General features: G+C 35.0%; 1 protein-coding gene across 4 annotated transcripts in view; it reads right to left on the bottom strand.

Moving 5' to 3' along the window:
• GTF2E2 (general transcription factor IIE subunit 2) overlaps positions 1-15,602 on the bottom strand; it is a 78,098-nt gene that overhangs the window by 23,532 nt on the left and 38,964 nt on the right. For all 4 annotated transcript variants that reach the window (XM_023630731.2, XM_001495553.7, XM_014736586.3 and 1 more), the window contains exons 4-6: positions 13,992-14,099; positions 11,696-11,878; positions 2,059-2,152 (exon numbers count right to left, since the gene is read on the bottom strand). In XM_023630731.2, coding sequence (XP_023486499.1) covers positions 2,059-2,152; positions 11,696-11,878; positions 13,992-14,099 — 385 coding nt within the window. The remainder of the gene's footprint in view (positions 1-2,058; positions 2,153-11,695; positions 11,879-13,991; positions 14,100-15,602) is intronic.

The raw sequence follows: 15,602 nt of genomic DNA, 5'->3' as shown, positions 1-15,602 counted from the left end.
AATTATAGCTTGGTATAACGATTAGTGTGAGGATTACTGCTGAATGCAAAGTGTACTCCTAAAATTTCTCCATGAAATACTATCCAGAAATCGTAGAGTTTCATGCTACTCTTATGGAGCTACTGCAATCTCAACATTTGCCTCAATTTAAACAGCTACTTACAGAGCAGATAATAACACTACACTATGCTGCCATGAGCAAAGCAGACTTCATAGTACAAATTCCCACTAAGAAAGGTTAAGTATGTTGTATGCTGAAGGTACCAAGAAAAATGGTAGAGAAACTAAAACTAGTGGAACACTATATTGGGATGTAGAGAAGGGAGACAGGTGTTGGAATCAGAAAAATTAATAGAATAAGTCATTACAATGCTTCAAGTTGAAAAATAAAAAAATAACAGTAATATAAGCATATTACTTAGCAATATGGGAAAAACCACCAGAAGAATTTAAAACAAAACCATTTAAGTGGTTGCCACAAAAGAAAGGGACTGGAACTACAAAAAGGAAAAGCACATCTGCTTTTTATTGTAAGATCTTCCTTACTATTTGAATATGTAACAGTTGTGATGTTTTTTAATACTGCAAATTTTTTTAAACAGATTAACCATGTCAAGAATAAAGGAATTACTTGTTTGTTTTTTTAAACTTGGAAGGATCTTACAGATGAAGTCTATCCCTATGTTTTTTAAAAGTAAGAAATCAATTTGACAATTATAAAAGTTTACATAAAAGCAAAATTCCAAGTAAAGGAGATTCAAGCAATACAAAAGTTGCTAAGCCAGACTTTTCTTAAATGAGCATCTATCACTACAATGTACAGAAGAAGTTCACTGTTACTTTGTTTACATACAGAAGGTTTATCATATTTGAGAAACGGCAGTACAGAAGAACAGGAAAGTGCTGTAAACTTTTATTTAATTAACAAACATTATTGAGAAGCAACTACATATGAGGTCCTCTCAGTCACGATTTTTACAAAAACACAACACTCTATTTCCTAAAACAAATCATGGTCATCTAAGTACTGTACCTTCAGGTTGACTAAAGTCCTATCTACAAGCACCAAAAACTTAAATATCTACAGCCAGATAACATATAAAAGAAAAACTTCTGGGTATTGTAAAAATTACAAAATCATAATTAAGACATGTATGAGATACCAAAGGGACAAGACATATAAAAGCATTTCTTATACAAAATGATTATTCAATAGAATCTCTTTTATTTAATGCTGTCAAGAATAGTCAGTACGACCACCAGACAGGCATAGCAACAGTTTCACTAATGTAATCTAATATTACTATTTTACTCTCTGTACTTCTATATTCTTAGACTATTTTGCTGTGAGTTTGTATCACTTTTGAAATTTTATAATTAAAATGATGCTCAATTCTTCTTTTGCCTTCTTATAAAACTTCAAAATTAATATAAATTTAAAGTAAAATATATTTGCTTAAATGAGAATTTCTATTTATATAACAAATTTCTCATGACTAGATCCTTGTTTAATTACTATTTTACATGACAAATACTGATGAAATATTTTTAAACTAACATCCAAAATACAATTTTCACACATTTAGTAGAAGACTCAACATATACCTTAGCATCCAACACCACAGTTGCAAGAAAAAAGTAATCTCCCTCCTTATCCAATTTGATACTCAAAAGATTCATAAGTTAAGAGAATATCAATCACCAACAAAAGTTTATTCTTTTTCCCACCTACATCAAGCTTTCATACCAAGATATTAAGTAATATTTGTAAAATAATAGAAATAAAGAAATAAAACTCATGCTTGCTATAGTTGAGCTATAAGCATAAAACATCATGAACTGCTATACCAAAAATACAAGTACACTTAACCTAAAATCTTTCAAATTACACATTTCAAAAAAAATTGCATTCTGAGAAAGATCTTAGATGGAGGAGTTATTAACACTACAACATAAAGCTAAAAAAGTAATATTATAAAATTTAAATTACAATTTTGTCACTCTAAATTTGCAACATACTTGCAAACTAAAGGAAAGTACCTATAGAGAAAGGCTTACCTTCATCCACAGAAAATTGACAGCTCTTATCGTTGAAGAAAAGAATTTTCTTCTTATCAGGACGATTTACAAACAGTATCTGGTCCCCTAAAGCCTTAAAGAAAAAGAAAGTTTTCAGTTAACTCCAAATTACTCACCCTCTGAAAAGTGTTTTTACAACAAAAAACTCCTATTTCTCTTAACCCTCAGTATACCATTAAGGTCCACTACACCCAATTTTAGCTCTTGAGCTTCATTCCTGAGCAGTTCCATTTTTAAAGATTGGTACTTCAAGATTTCTATTCTTAGAGGTCTTACAAAGTATAAAAAGAAAATTATTTTTAAAAATAAAATAAAATTCAACCTATGTTGCAATTATGGTCTGGGCCCAATGGACCTTTTTATTAATCTAAGAAAAAGTGTGGGATCTTAGTGTTCTTACTTTTCCTCTACCTTGAAATATATTGCCTGCACATTGCTTACTGAGCCATGCTGTGGCAGGCCTCTCACATATACAGTGGAGGAAGATGGGCAAAGATGTTAGTTCAAGATGAATCTTCCTCAGGAAAAGGAGGAGAATTAGTGGCAGATGTTAGCTCAGGGCTAATTTTCTTCAAAAAATAAGAAAAGACAAGAAAAACAAAAAAGAAAAAAAATAAAAGCCATGTACGAAAAACCTACAGCAAACATCATATTCAAAGGTAAAATACTGAAAGCTTTTCCTCTAAGATCAGGAACAAAACAAGGATGCCCATTTTTGCCACTTCTATTCAACAGAGTACTGGAAATTCTAGCCAGAGCAATTAGGAAAGAAAAAGAAATAAAAGGCATCCAAATTGAAAAAAATAAAATTATCTCTGTTCACAGATGATATGATCTTCTAAGTAGAAAACCCTAAAGAATGCACCAAAAAACTTATTACAGGCCAGAATGGAGTGGCACAATATATTCAAAGTGATGGAAACAAAGAAAAAGAAAATTCCCAACAAAGAATACTCTACCTGGCAAAGCTGTCATTTAAAATTGAAGGAGAGATAAAGAGTTTTCCAGACAAGCAAAAGCTAAAGGAGTTCATCACCACTAAACTGGCCTTACAAAAACTGTTAAAGAGACTTTTTTAAGCTGAAACAAAAGGGTGCTAATTAGAACAAGAAAACATAAAAGTATAAATCTCATTAGGAAAAGTAAACACACAGTAAAGGTAGTGCGTTAATTAGTTTTAAAGCTAGTATAAAGGTTAAAAGACAAAAGTAGTAAAAATAACTATAACTACAAAAATTAGTTAAGAGATACAACACAAGATAAAAAACGTAAAGTGTAACATTAAAACATATAACATGAGAGGAAGGAAGAAAAATATACAGGTTTAGAATGCATTCAAACTTAAGTCACCAACTTAAAATAGACTGTTAGAAAAAGCTGTTATATATAAACATCATGGTAACCACAAAGCAAAAACCTACAGTAAATACACAAAAGATAAAGAGAAAGGCATCTACACATACCACTAAAGAAAGTCATCAAACCACAAAAGAAGAGAGTAAGAGAAAAAGATGTGAACAGAGGAACTACAAACAGCCAGAAAACATTAAACAAAATGGCAATAAGTACATATCTATCAATAATTACTTCAAATATAAATAAACTAAATTCTCTAATTGAAAGACACAGAGGACTGAATGGATTTAAAAGCAAAATCCATCTATGCTGCCTAGAAAAGACTCACTTTATATGTAAGGACACAGACTGAAAGTAAAGGGGTGAAAAAAGATAATCCATACGAACGCAAGCCTAAAGAGAGCTGGAGTAGCTATACTTAGACAACAAAGACTGTAATGTGAGACAAAGAAAGGCATTACATACTGATAGAGGGGTCAATCCAACAAGAGAATATAGATTTATAATATTTGTGCACTCAACAAAGGAGCAAATAAATATATAAAGCAAATATTAACAGACCTAAAGGGAGAAATAGACAGCAATACAATAATACCAAAGAGCTTTAATACCCCACTTTCACCAATGGACATATCATCCAGACAGAAAATAAGGAAACATCAGCCTTAAATGACAAATTAGACCAGATGGACTTAACAGATATATACAGAACATTCCATCCAAAAGCAATAGAATACACATTCATCTCAAGCACATATGCAACATTCTCCAGGATAGATCACATATTAGATCATAAAACAAGTCTTAACAAATTTAAGAAGAGTGAAATCATATCAAGCATCTTTTCTGATCACAATGGTATGAAACCACAAATCAACTATAAAAAGAAAATGGGAAATTCACAAATATGTGGAGATGAAACAACACCCTACTGAACAACCAACAGGTCAAAGAATAAATCAAAACATGCCTTGAGACAAATGAAAATGGACATACAACATACCAAAATTTACGGCATGCAGCAAAAGCAGTTCTAAGAGGGAAGTTGATAGCTGTAAGTGCCTATATCATAAAACAAGAAAATCTCAAACAACCTAACTTTACACCTAAAGGAATTAGAAAAAGAACAAACAAAGCCCAAAGTTAGGAGAAGGAAGGCAATAACAAAGATCAGAGCAAAAATAAATGAGATATAGAGTAAAAATACAAGAGAAAAGATGAATGAGACTAAGAGCTGATTCTCTGAAAAGACAAACAAAACTGAAAAACCTTCAGCTAGATTCACCAAGAAAAAAAGAGAAAACTCAAATAAAATCAGAAATAAAAGAGGAGACTTTACAACTGATACCAGAGAAATACAAAGAATCATAGGAGAATACTATGAACAATTATACACCAAAAATTGGACAATCTAGAAGAAATCGATAAATTCCTAGAAACATAATACCTCCCAAGAATGAATCATAAAGAAATAGAAAACCTGAACAGACTATTTACTAATAAGAAGACTGAATCAGTAACCAAAAACTTCCCAAGAAAAGCGTTCAAGACTAGATGACTTCACTGGTAAATGCTACCAAATATTCAAAGAATTAATACCAATTCTTCTCCAAGTCTTCCCAAAAAAGAGGATACACTTCCAGACTCATTTTACAAGTCCAGCGTTACCCTGACATCAAAACCAGACAAAGATGCCACAAGAAAAGAAAATGACAGGCCAACATCCCTGATAAACATAGGTACAAAAATCCTAACAAAATATTAGCAAACCAAATTCAATAACATATTAAAAGGATCCTACACCATGATCAAGTGGAATTTATTCCAGGGATGCAAGGATAGTTCAACATCCACAAATCAATGTGATATACCACATTAACAAAATCAAAGATAAAAGTCATGTGATCATCTCAATAGATGCAAAAAAAGCTTTTGACAAAAATTCAACATCCACTTATGATAAAAACTCTCAACCAAGTGGATACAGAGGGAATGTACCTCAACATAATAAAGGCCATATATGACAAACCCACAGCTAACATCATATTCATTGGTGAGAAACTGAAAGTTTCTCCTCTAAAATCACTAATAAGGATGCTTGGTCTTGTCACTTTTATTGAACATAGTACTGGAAGTCCTAACCACAGAAATTAGGCAGAAAAAAGAAATAAAAAGCATCCAAAGTGGAAAGTAAGAAGCAAAACTGTCTTTATTTGCAGATGACATATTATATGTAGAAAACCCTAAAGACTTCAGTAAAAAACTGTTAGAACTAATCAATGAATTCAGTAATGTTGCAGGATACAAAATCAATATAAAAAAATCTGTTGTGCTTCTATACACTAATAATGGTCAGAAAAAGATATTAAGAAAACAATCCCATTTACAATTACATTAAAAATAAAACACTTAGGAATAAATTTAACCAAGGAAGTGAAAGACCTACACACAAAAATTTTAAGACAGTGATGAAAGACTGTGGAGATACAAATAAATGGTAAGATTTTCTGTGCTCACAGACTGAAAGATGAGTACTGTTAAAATGTTCATACTACCCAAATCAATCTGGAGATTCAATGCAATCCTTATCAAAATCCCAATGGCATTTTTCAATAGAAATAGAAAAAAAAATCCCAAAATTTGTATGGAACCACAAAAGACCCTGAATAGCCAAAGCAATCTTGAAAAAGAACAAGGATGAAGGTATCATGCTCCCTGATTTCAAACTCTATTACAAAGCTACAGTAATCAAAACAGTAAGGTACTGGCATAAAAACAGACACATAGATCAATGGAACAGAACAGAGAGCCCAGAAATAAACCCATGCACATATAGTCAACTAACTCATGAAAAGAGAGCCAAGAATATACAATGGGGAAAGAATAGTCTCCTGAGTAAATGGTGCTCGGAAAACTGGACAGCCAAAAGCAATGGAATGAAACTGGACAACTATCTTACACTATACACAAAAATTAATCCAAAATGGATTAAAGACTTGAATGGAAGACCTGAAAACATAAAACTCCTGGAAGAAAACATAGGCATAAGCTCCTTGACATCTGTCTTGTCAATGATTTGTTGGATTGGACATCAAAAGCAAAAGCAAAAATAAACAAGTGGGACTACATCAAACTAAAAAGCTTCTGCACAGCAAAGTAAACCATCAACAAAATGAAAAGATAACCTACTGAATGGGAGAAAATATTTGCAAATCATTTATCTGATAAGGGATTTATACTCAAAATATATAAAGAACTCATGGAACTCAATAGCAAAAAAACCAACAATCCAATTAAAAAATGGGGACAGAATCTGAATAGATATTTCTTCAAAGAAGACATGTAGATGGCCAACGTGTACATGAAAAGATGCTTAACATCATTACCGTTCAGGGAAATGCAAATCAAAATCACAATGAGATACCACCTCACACCTGTTAGAATGGCTATTATCAAAAAGACAAGAAGTAAACAAGTGTTGGTGAGGATGTGGTGAAAAGGGAATCCTTGTGCACTGTTGGTGGAAATGTAAATTGGTAGAGACACTATGGAGGTTCCGTAAAAAAATTAAAAATAGAACTACCATAAAATCCAGCAATCCAACTTCTTTTTTTTTAAAGATTTTATTTATTTTTTCCTTTTTTTCCTTTTTCTCCCCAAAGCCCCCCGGTACATAGTTGTGTATTCTTCGTTGTGAGTCCTTCTAGTTGTGGTATGTGGGACGCTGCCTCAGCGTGGTTTGACGAGCAGTGCCATGTCTGCGCCCAGGATTCGAACCAACGAAACACTGGGCCGCCTGCAGCGGAGCGCGCGAACTTAACCACTCGGCCACGGGGCCAGCCCCTCAGCAATCCAACTTCTGATTACAGTAGTCCCCCTTGTCCACGGGGGATTCAGGACCCCCCAGTGGATGCCCGAAACCATGGATAGTACCAAACCATATATATATACTATGTTTTTCCCTATACAAACATGTCTATGATACAGTTTAATTTATAAATTAGGCACAATAAGAAATTAACAATAACTAGTAACAAAACAAAATAATTATAACAATATACTGTAATAAAAATTATGTGAATGTGGTCTCTCTCAAAATATTGTACTGTACACACTCTTCTTGTGATGATGTGCAATAATAAAATGCCTACATGATAGGATAAAGTGAGGTCAATGACACAGGCGTTGTGACATAGCCTTAGGTTACTACTGACCCTCTAACAATCTGTCAGAAGAAGCATGGCCAAGACACTGTCAATGGCTGGATGTCAGGAACAGACAATGTCAATGGATGGGAATCCAACAAAGGGATGAATCACACCCAGGCACGATGGGGAAAGATTTCATCATACTACTCAGAATGACATATAGTTAAAATCTACAAATTGCTTATTTCTGGAATTTTCCATTTAATATTTTCAGATCATGGTTGACCACAGGTAACTGAAACCACGGAAAGTGAAACCACAGATTGGGGGAGGGTACTACTGCATTTATCCAAAGAAAATGAAAACACTAACTCAAAAAGATATATACACCCCCATGTTCACTGCCACATTATTTACAACAGCCAAGATATGGTAGTAACTTAAGTGTCCAGTGATGGATGCATGGATAAAGAAAATGTGACATGACCAATAAGTATATGAAAAGATGCTCAACATCACTAATCATTAGGGAAATGCAAATCAAAATTACAATTAGATACCACCTCATACCCATTAGGATGGCAACTATGAAAAAAACAGATAAGTACTGGAAAGCACCTGGAGAAATCTGAACTATTCTGCACTATTAGTGGGAATGTAAAATGGTAAAGCTGCTGTGGAAAACAGTATGATGGTTCCTCAAAAAATTTAAAATAGAATTACCATATGACCCAGCAATTCTACTTCCAGGTATATATCCTACAGAACTGAGATCAGAGATTCAAAGAGATATTTGGTACACTTATATTCATAACAGCATTACTCACAATAGCTAAATCACAGAAGCAACTGAATGGATAAGCAAAATGTGGTATATAAACACAATGGAACATTATTCAACCTTAAAAGGAAGGAAGCATTCTGATAGATGCTGCAACATGGATGAACCCTGAGGACATTCAGCTAAGTGCAATAAGCCAATCACAAAAAGACAACAGTGCATTATTCTACGTCTATGAGGTACTCAGAATAGTCAAAATTACAGAAAGCAGAATGGTGGATGCCAGGGACTGGGGCAGTGGGGAAAGGCGAGTTGTTGTTTAATGGATGTAGTTTCAGTTTTGCAAAATGTAAAAGTTCTAGAGATCTTTTGCACAATAATGTGGATATACTCCACTACTGAACTGTACACTCAAAAATGGTTAAGATGTTAAATTCATGTGTTTTTTACTATAAATTTTTTAAAAAATTAATTAACAAAAACAACCCTAGAGGGGCTGGCCCCGTGGCCGAGTGGTTAAGTTCGCAAGCTCCGCTGCAGGCGGCCCACTGTTTCGTCGGTTCGAATCCTGGGTGCGGACATGGCATTGCTCGTCAGACCACGCTGAGGCAGCGTCCCACATGCCACAACTAGAGGAACCCACAACGAAGAATACACAACTATGTACCGGGGGGCTTTGGGGAGAAAAAGGAAAAAATAAAATCTTTAAAAAAAAAAAAAAAAAAACCCTAGAAGTAGCAGATTCAATACACCACCTTAAAATTAAACCATATTACAAATGCAGACTGGCCTAATAAGACTATATTGGCAGTCAATTATTAGAAAACCCCAAATAACAATTACTGAGGGATGAGTAATCTGGAACAGGCACTGGTTTTTCTCATTTTTTTTCTTTTCTTGCTTTTGCACGGTCCTTTTTTCCCCCTTGCCAGCACTATACTGTACATTTCTTCAAAGTACTATTGGGTCAACAAAATGAACACATGAAGTAATAGTTATCTTCCATCTCCACCAAGAACTGAAGAAAGGAAGCAACACAGAAGGGATTTAACTGAATTATGCCAAAGACCTTGAGAAATTACTTAGGATAGAACACACTTCAAATTTTTAAGGACAGAATAAAAAATCTGGGTTTCAAACAATTTAGAAATGATCCTGCCTAAAAATGAAACAGATTGTGTGCTTTTCATGACCTCTTCAGCTCTAACCCTTAGGGAACAGAGCATCACTGAAAGTAGGGTTCCAAAGTGACTTTACATCCAAAACTATTTAAAATAGAATAAGCAATTATCAATTTACGTCACTGTTCTACTTTAGAATGTAGCGAAAAACCTACTACACAGTAACAATACCTACCCCTATCAAAATGGAAAAAAAGAATGGAGCAGGAAACATAACTAGCACTCTGAACTGTTAAGCTAGGCTTCAGTGTTCTACCTTTCGACATGCTATAAAATGCATAATTTATCAACTTTGGTCACACAATATTTGCAACATTTGTGGAGGTTAAGTTTAGACACTTTTAAGTTAAAAATCTTCCTGCTTCTGATAATGGCCAAGTAGCTCTTAAGGGACCAACCCTCCCACCAAAAACTACTATAAAGTTTGGACAAGACATTTTAAAAAGAGCAAAACAGCTAAAAGGATAAAAAAGATGTGTCATATGCCACCCACTACAGAAAAGACAAAGTTTGGAGTTTGAGTCTAGCCAAGGTAACTGCCCAGTTAAAACAAACTTTTTAAAAAGAAACAATCTTCGGAGGAATATAAGAGTCCTGAGTCTTTACACATATAATTCACAATGTTCAAGACTCAACAGAAGTTTATTTTATAGATGAAGAAACATGAAAACATGATCCATACTCAAGAGACGAGGAGAGTCAGTGCAAACCAGCCCCAAGATGACCTAGCTGTTGAAACTAGAAGAGGAGGATTTTAAAGCAGCTACGAGAAATTACACTCAAGGGTGTAATGGAAAATATGCTTGTAATGAATGAAAACAAAAAAAATCTCAGTAAAGAAACAGAAACCATAAGAAAGCATAAAAAGTCTAGTACTGAAAAAGAATCTCTAAGACAAAAAATTCAATTGGGCTTAACAACAAATTGGAGGTAAAGAAGAAAAGTCAGTGGACTTGACAACAGATGCAAGAAAAAAACAAGTCTGGGAGCTAGCCCGATGGCACAGCGGTTAAGTTCACATGTTCCGCTTCTCGGCAGCCCAGGGTTCACCAGTTTGGATCCCAGATGCAGACATGGTACCACTTGGCAAAAGCCATGCTGTGGTAGGCATCCCACATATAAAGTAGAGGAAGATGGGCACGGATGTTAGCTCAGGGCCAGTCTTCCTCAGCAAAAAGAGAAAGATTGGGAGCAGTTAGCTCAGGGCTAATCTTCCTCAAAAAAAAAAAAAAAGGTGAAAAAAATAAACAGGGCCTCAGTGACCTATGGGACAATACCAAAATGTCTAACGTGTAATTGGATTACCAATAAGTAGGGGAAAGAAGGGAACAAGTCTTCCACAGGTAGCAAAAAGAATTAACCTGCTTACAGGTTAGCATCAATTATTAGCAATTGTGAAGAGAGACTAGCAGCCTTTCCAAGTGAGTTCCAAATTTAAACTGAAAATGAAATCTTTATGACTTTTATTGATAGCCCCTTTAGGAATTCAAAACAGCCAGGCTATTAGTCAATGCTTTTCTGTTTTAATGCCTCTGGTTCCTCAGATTAGCAATGTCTACTAGCATTGTTGAAATAGCTCTTATACACAAACATAACAACTTACGAGAAAAACACTAATATGACAAAAACTTTCCAGAAATATTCTGAAGAATCAAACAATCATACACACCACCACCACAAAAGGGAGCTGTCAAGGGGCTGGCCCAGTGGCATAGTAGTTAAGTCTGCGCACTCCACTTTGGTGGAGTGGGGTTCACTGGTGTGGATTCTGGGCGCAGACCTATGCACCACTCAACAAGCTATGTTGTGGCAGGGTCCCACATACAAATTAGAGGAACAGTGCCACACATGTTAGCTCAGTGACAATCTTCCTCAAATGAAAAGAGGAAGATTGGCAATAGATGTTAGCTCAGGGTCAATTTTCCTCAACAAAAAAAAAAGGCGGGGGGGCTGTCACAGTTACACAAAAATGGCTACACTCTGTAGCACAAGACACAAATTTCAAATCTTCAACTGGCTCACCACTACCCCAAATATGTATGATAGAAGCTTTAAAAATAAAAAATTTAAAAGGTCTTGCTATGTTTTAAAACCAAGAAGACATTATTAACTCAAATTATATTAAGGCATAGAAAGAAAAGAAAGGTTACCTTGACGGCTTTCTGGGAATTGGGCAGTCCTTCCTCTATGTCTTCTAACAGAATTCCTCCTAAGCCTCGCTGGTCATGCTTATCTAAGAGCCTAAGTAGGGCCTTCTTATCTTTCAAGTTGTACTTGGGCTTGAAGGCATACTTCCCATCTATTACTTCAATTTTGGGATTATTGACTAATGCCTGTAACAGTGACACAATTTGAATATATTAACAAAAGGAAACCTCATATGTACATTCTTAAATTCCACTAATTATTTAAAAAATAACAATACCCAATACAGTGGTAAAAGTATCTTGTGAATATCAACCAGCAGATCCTGGACATCCAGGATAGACATCAGCATGATGCTCACTTTTTATAAAAGAAACTGCTTATTATTTACAGAAATTCTTTGGATGAGAAGGAAACTATTTTATCACAATTGCTTTGAAGAAAGCTGTATCCATATTCTTTTTAAAGACAAAAAAGGTAAGAATCAATAAAACACCTATTAAAATTAATAGACAAAGTAAACTAGGTATTGCTTATCCCACCCTCAAAGTATAGTTTACTGCATAGCGGCATTATAATGTGAGAAACATTACCCCAGGATGAAACATATCAATAGTCAGTCTGCCCCATCTGCTATCAAATGGTACTAGCAGCTGTGGAAAGAACTGAAAAGGATGAGACTAGTGCATATGAGAAATTTACCTATAACGTCAGCTTGAGAATGAAAGTGACTAGGAATGCAGGAATTACTGAATGTAATTATGCTCCTAGTCAGTTCTGTTGTAAAGCTAATATCAGAAGGAAAGCTCTTCAAGAAAGAGCAACCCTATTTATTTTCTTCTGCTGCTGCCAGCCTGACTCTGAAGGGAGAAAGAAAAGACACACGGAAAGAAGAAAGGAGGAGGAAGAGTCTAGTATTAAAAATAATCCTTAACTAATGTCTGTAGTCTATGAAATTCCAAGATTAGGTAAAGCAACAAAATTTAAATGTGGATTACCACTATCTATAAAATAATCAGCTACAATGATAATGACTAACAACTGGTTTGTTTTATATTATGAAAATCACGAACAGTATTTTGCTTGGTAAAATAAATGAACTGAATTCTATTTTAGAAATTTTACATTTGGTCTTTAGAACAGCACTGGTCCTAGAAAGTAGTCTTCTTAATTGTCATTTGATACTTAGAAAAGCTGCAAATAGCTGCATTTGTAAAATGCTATTTGTTTCCAAATTAGTATGGTCACTGATTGTTTTGGGATTTCTTTTCTTCCAGTGTTGTGTGTACATACATGATGTTAATGATTATTTTTCCAAGTAACCTGCTAAAGGCAGTAACATCACCATCAAATCATAACAGTAATAATAGTGTAACAAATATCTTGCTTAACAAATATCTTGCTTGCCATCCCTACAATACCTCATGCTTTAAATGTCCTAAAACATATATAAAAACAATAACATGGGCCAACCCAGTGGCACAGTGGTTAAGTTCACACGTTCCACCTTGGTGGCCTGGGGCTCACTGATTCAGATCCTGGGTGCGGACATGGCACCACTTGCCAAGCCATGCTGTGGTAGGCATCCCACATATAAAGTAGAGGAAGATGGGCAAGGATGTTAGATCAGGGCCAGTCTTCCTCAGCAAAAAAAAAGGGGAGGATTGGCAGCAGATGTTAACTCAGGGCTAATCTTCCTCAAAAAAAAAAACAAAGAAAGAAAAACAATACAACACGCCAACACACATATTCTAAATTTAGCAATTCAAAAAAAGCATCAATTATTCTGTAAAATCTTAAAAGGAACTGGTACAATGACTGAATTCTTTACTTTTTTTTTAAGATTTTATTTTTCCTTTTTCTCGCCAAAGCTCCATGGTATATAATTGTATATTTTTAGTTGTGGGTCCTTCTAGTTGTGGTATGTGGGATGTGGGATGCCGCCTCAGCATGGCTTGATGAGCAGTGCCATGTCCATGCCTAGGATTCGAACTGGTGAAACCCTGGGCCGCCGAAGCAGAGCGCGCGAACTTAACCACTTGGCCACAGGGCCGGCCCCTTCTTTACAATTTTTATGCTAAAGTCTTCGACATTTTTAAATGGATACATAAGATTATAGAAAAACCAACAAATCAAACAACCTTAAAATGTGTATGTTTAAAAAACAAACAAAGACCCTATACTAATTCTTTTAAAAAAAAGTAAAAATTAGATTTCAATATATTAAATACCCTAGTTATGGCAAAATATTTCATGGTAATCAACTTTTTTTTTTTAACAATATTTTAAGCCTACTCTTACCTCAGTCATTAGCCATTGTTTCTGCTTGAGTCCAATATCTAAATGTTGTGTTTCATCCAAAATTTCTTCTAAAGTTAGAGGATGCGTATCTCCTCGCTGATGCCGTGTCTATTGAGGGAAGGAATTGTTATTAGAGACAGTTACAAAATGCCAGATGCATTAAATAATAGTTACAGGTAGATGAATCTTTTCAGGAATGTAGAACATGTATTATTTGAGGGAGTACAATTACAGTGATGAAGAGAATGGACTATAAATCAGACACAAGAACAGCATTAAAACTCAGCTCTATAAAATTACATGACAAACTGAGAAAAACTATTTGAACTCACATCACAAAAAGCTAATCTTCCTAATATTTTAACAGCTCCAAAAACCTAACAGGGAAATGACCCAGAGGCAGAAACAGACAAATCACAGAAAAAGAAATGCAAATGACCTTAAACACATGAAAAGATACTGAACTCCCACACCAAGATATTTACCTATTACACTGGCAAAAATTCATTATGTTTAATGACTCTCTTGGTAAAACTGTAAGGAAACAGGCCCTCTCACACATTGTTGGTAAAAACGCAAATTAATACAACTTGTAGAGACAGCAATTTGGCAATATATATGCATTTGAACCCCTTGACCCAATAATCCCACTTCTAGGAATTTACCTACAGATATACCAGCACAACAGAGAAAAGTGACAAGGTCACTGCGGCATTGTTTGTAAACGGAAAATATTGGAAACAACCCAAGTGGCCATCAATAGAGGACTGAGTGAATAAAGTGCAGCACATCTACACTACCATCAGATATTAAAGAAGAAAATGCAGATGCTCTCTATGTGCTGATTTGGAAACATGTCCAGGACAAATTAAGTTAAAAAACCTCTCTAGACACCAAATGCTGATGAGGATGTGGAACAACAGCAACTCTCATTCACTGCTGGTGAGAATGCAAAATGGTACAGCTGCTTTGGAAGACAGTTTGGCAGTTTCTTGTAAAATTAAACATATTCTTACCATAGGATCCAGCAACTGTGCTCCTTAGTATCTATCCAAAGGAACTGAAAACTTATGTTCACACAAAAACCTGCACATCTTATAGTAGCTTCATTCCTAACTGCCAAAACTTGGAAGCAAACAAGATATCCTTTAGTAGGTGAATGGATAAATGGTGGTACATTCAGACAATGGAATATTATTCAGTGCTAAAAAGAAGTGAACTATCAAGTCATAAAAAGACATGGAGGAACCTTCAATGCCTATTACTATATGAAAGAAGCCAATCTGAGAAGGCTACATACCAACCATATGACATTGCGGAAAAGGCAAAACAATGGCAACAGTAAACAATTCGGCGGTTTCCACGGGTTAAGTGGGAGAGAGGGACGAAGAGGCAGAGCATAAAGGATTTTAGGGCAGTGAAACTATTCTGCATGATACTACAATGATGGACACATTCATTATACATTTGCCAAAACCTACAGAATGGACAACACCCAGAGTGAATCCTAATGTAAGCTATGGACTTTGGGTGATAATGTCAAGGTAGACTCAAAGATTTTAACAAATGTACCACTATGGTACAGGATGTCCATAGCATAGGAGGTCGAGG

The sequence above is a fragment of the Equus caballus genome, chromosome 27, assembly GCF_041296265.1.
Source record: "Equus caballus isolate H_3958 breed thoroughbred chromosome 27, TB-T2T, whole genome shotgun sequence".
NCBI lineage: Eukaryota > Metazoa > Chordata > Mammalia > Perissodactyla > Equidae > Equus > Equus caballus.
Note: the sequence above shows the minus strand (reverse complement) of the source record. Positions and strands in the feature narration are given on the sequence as shown.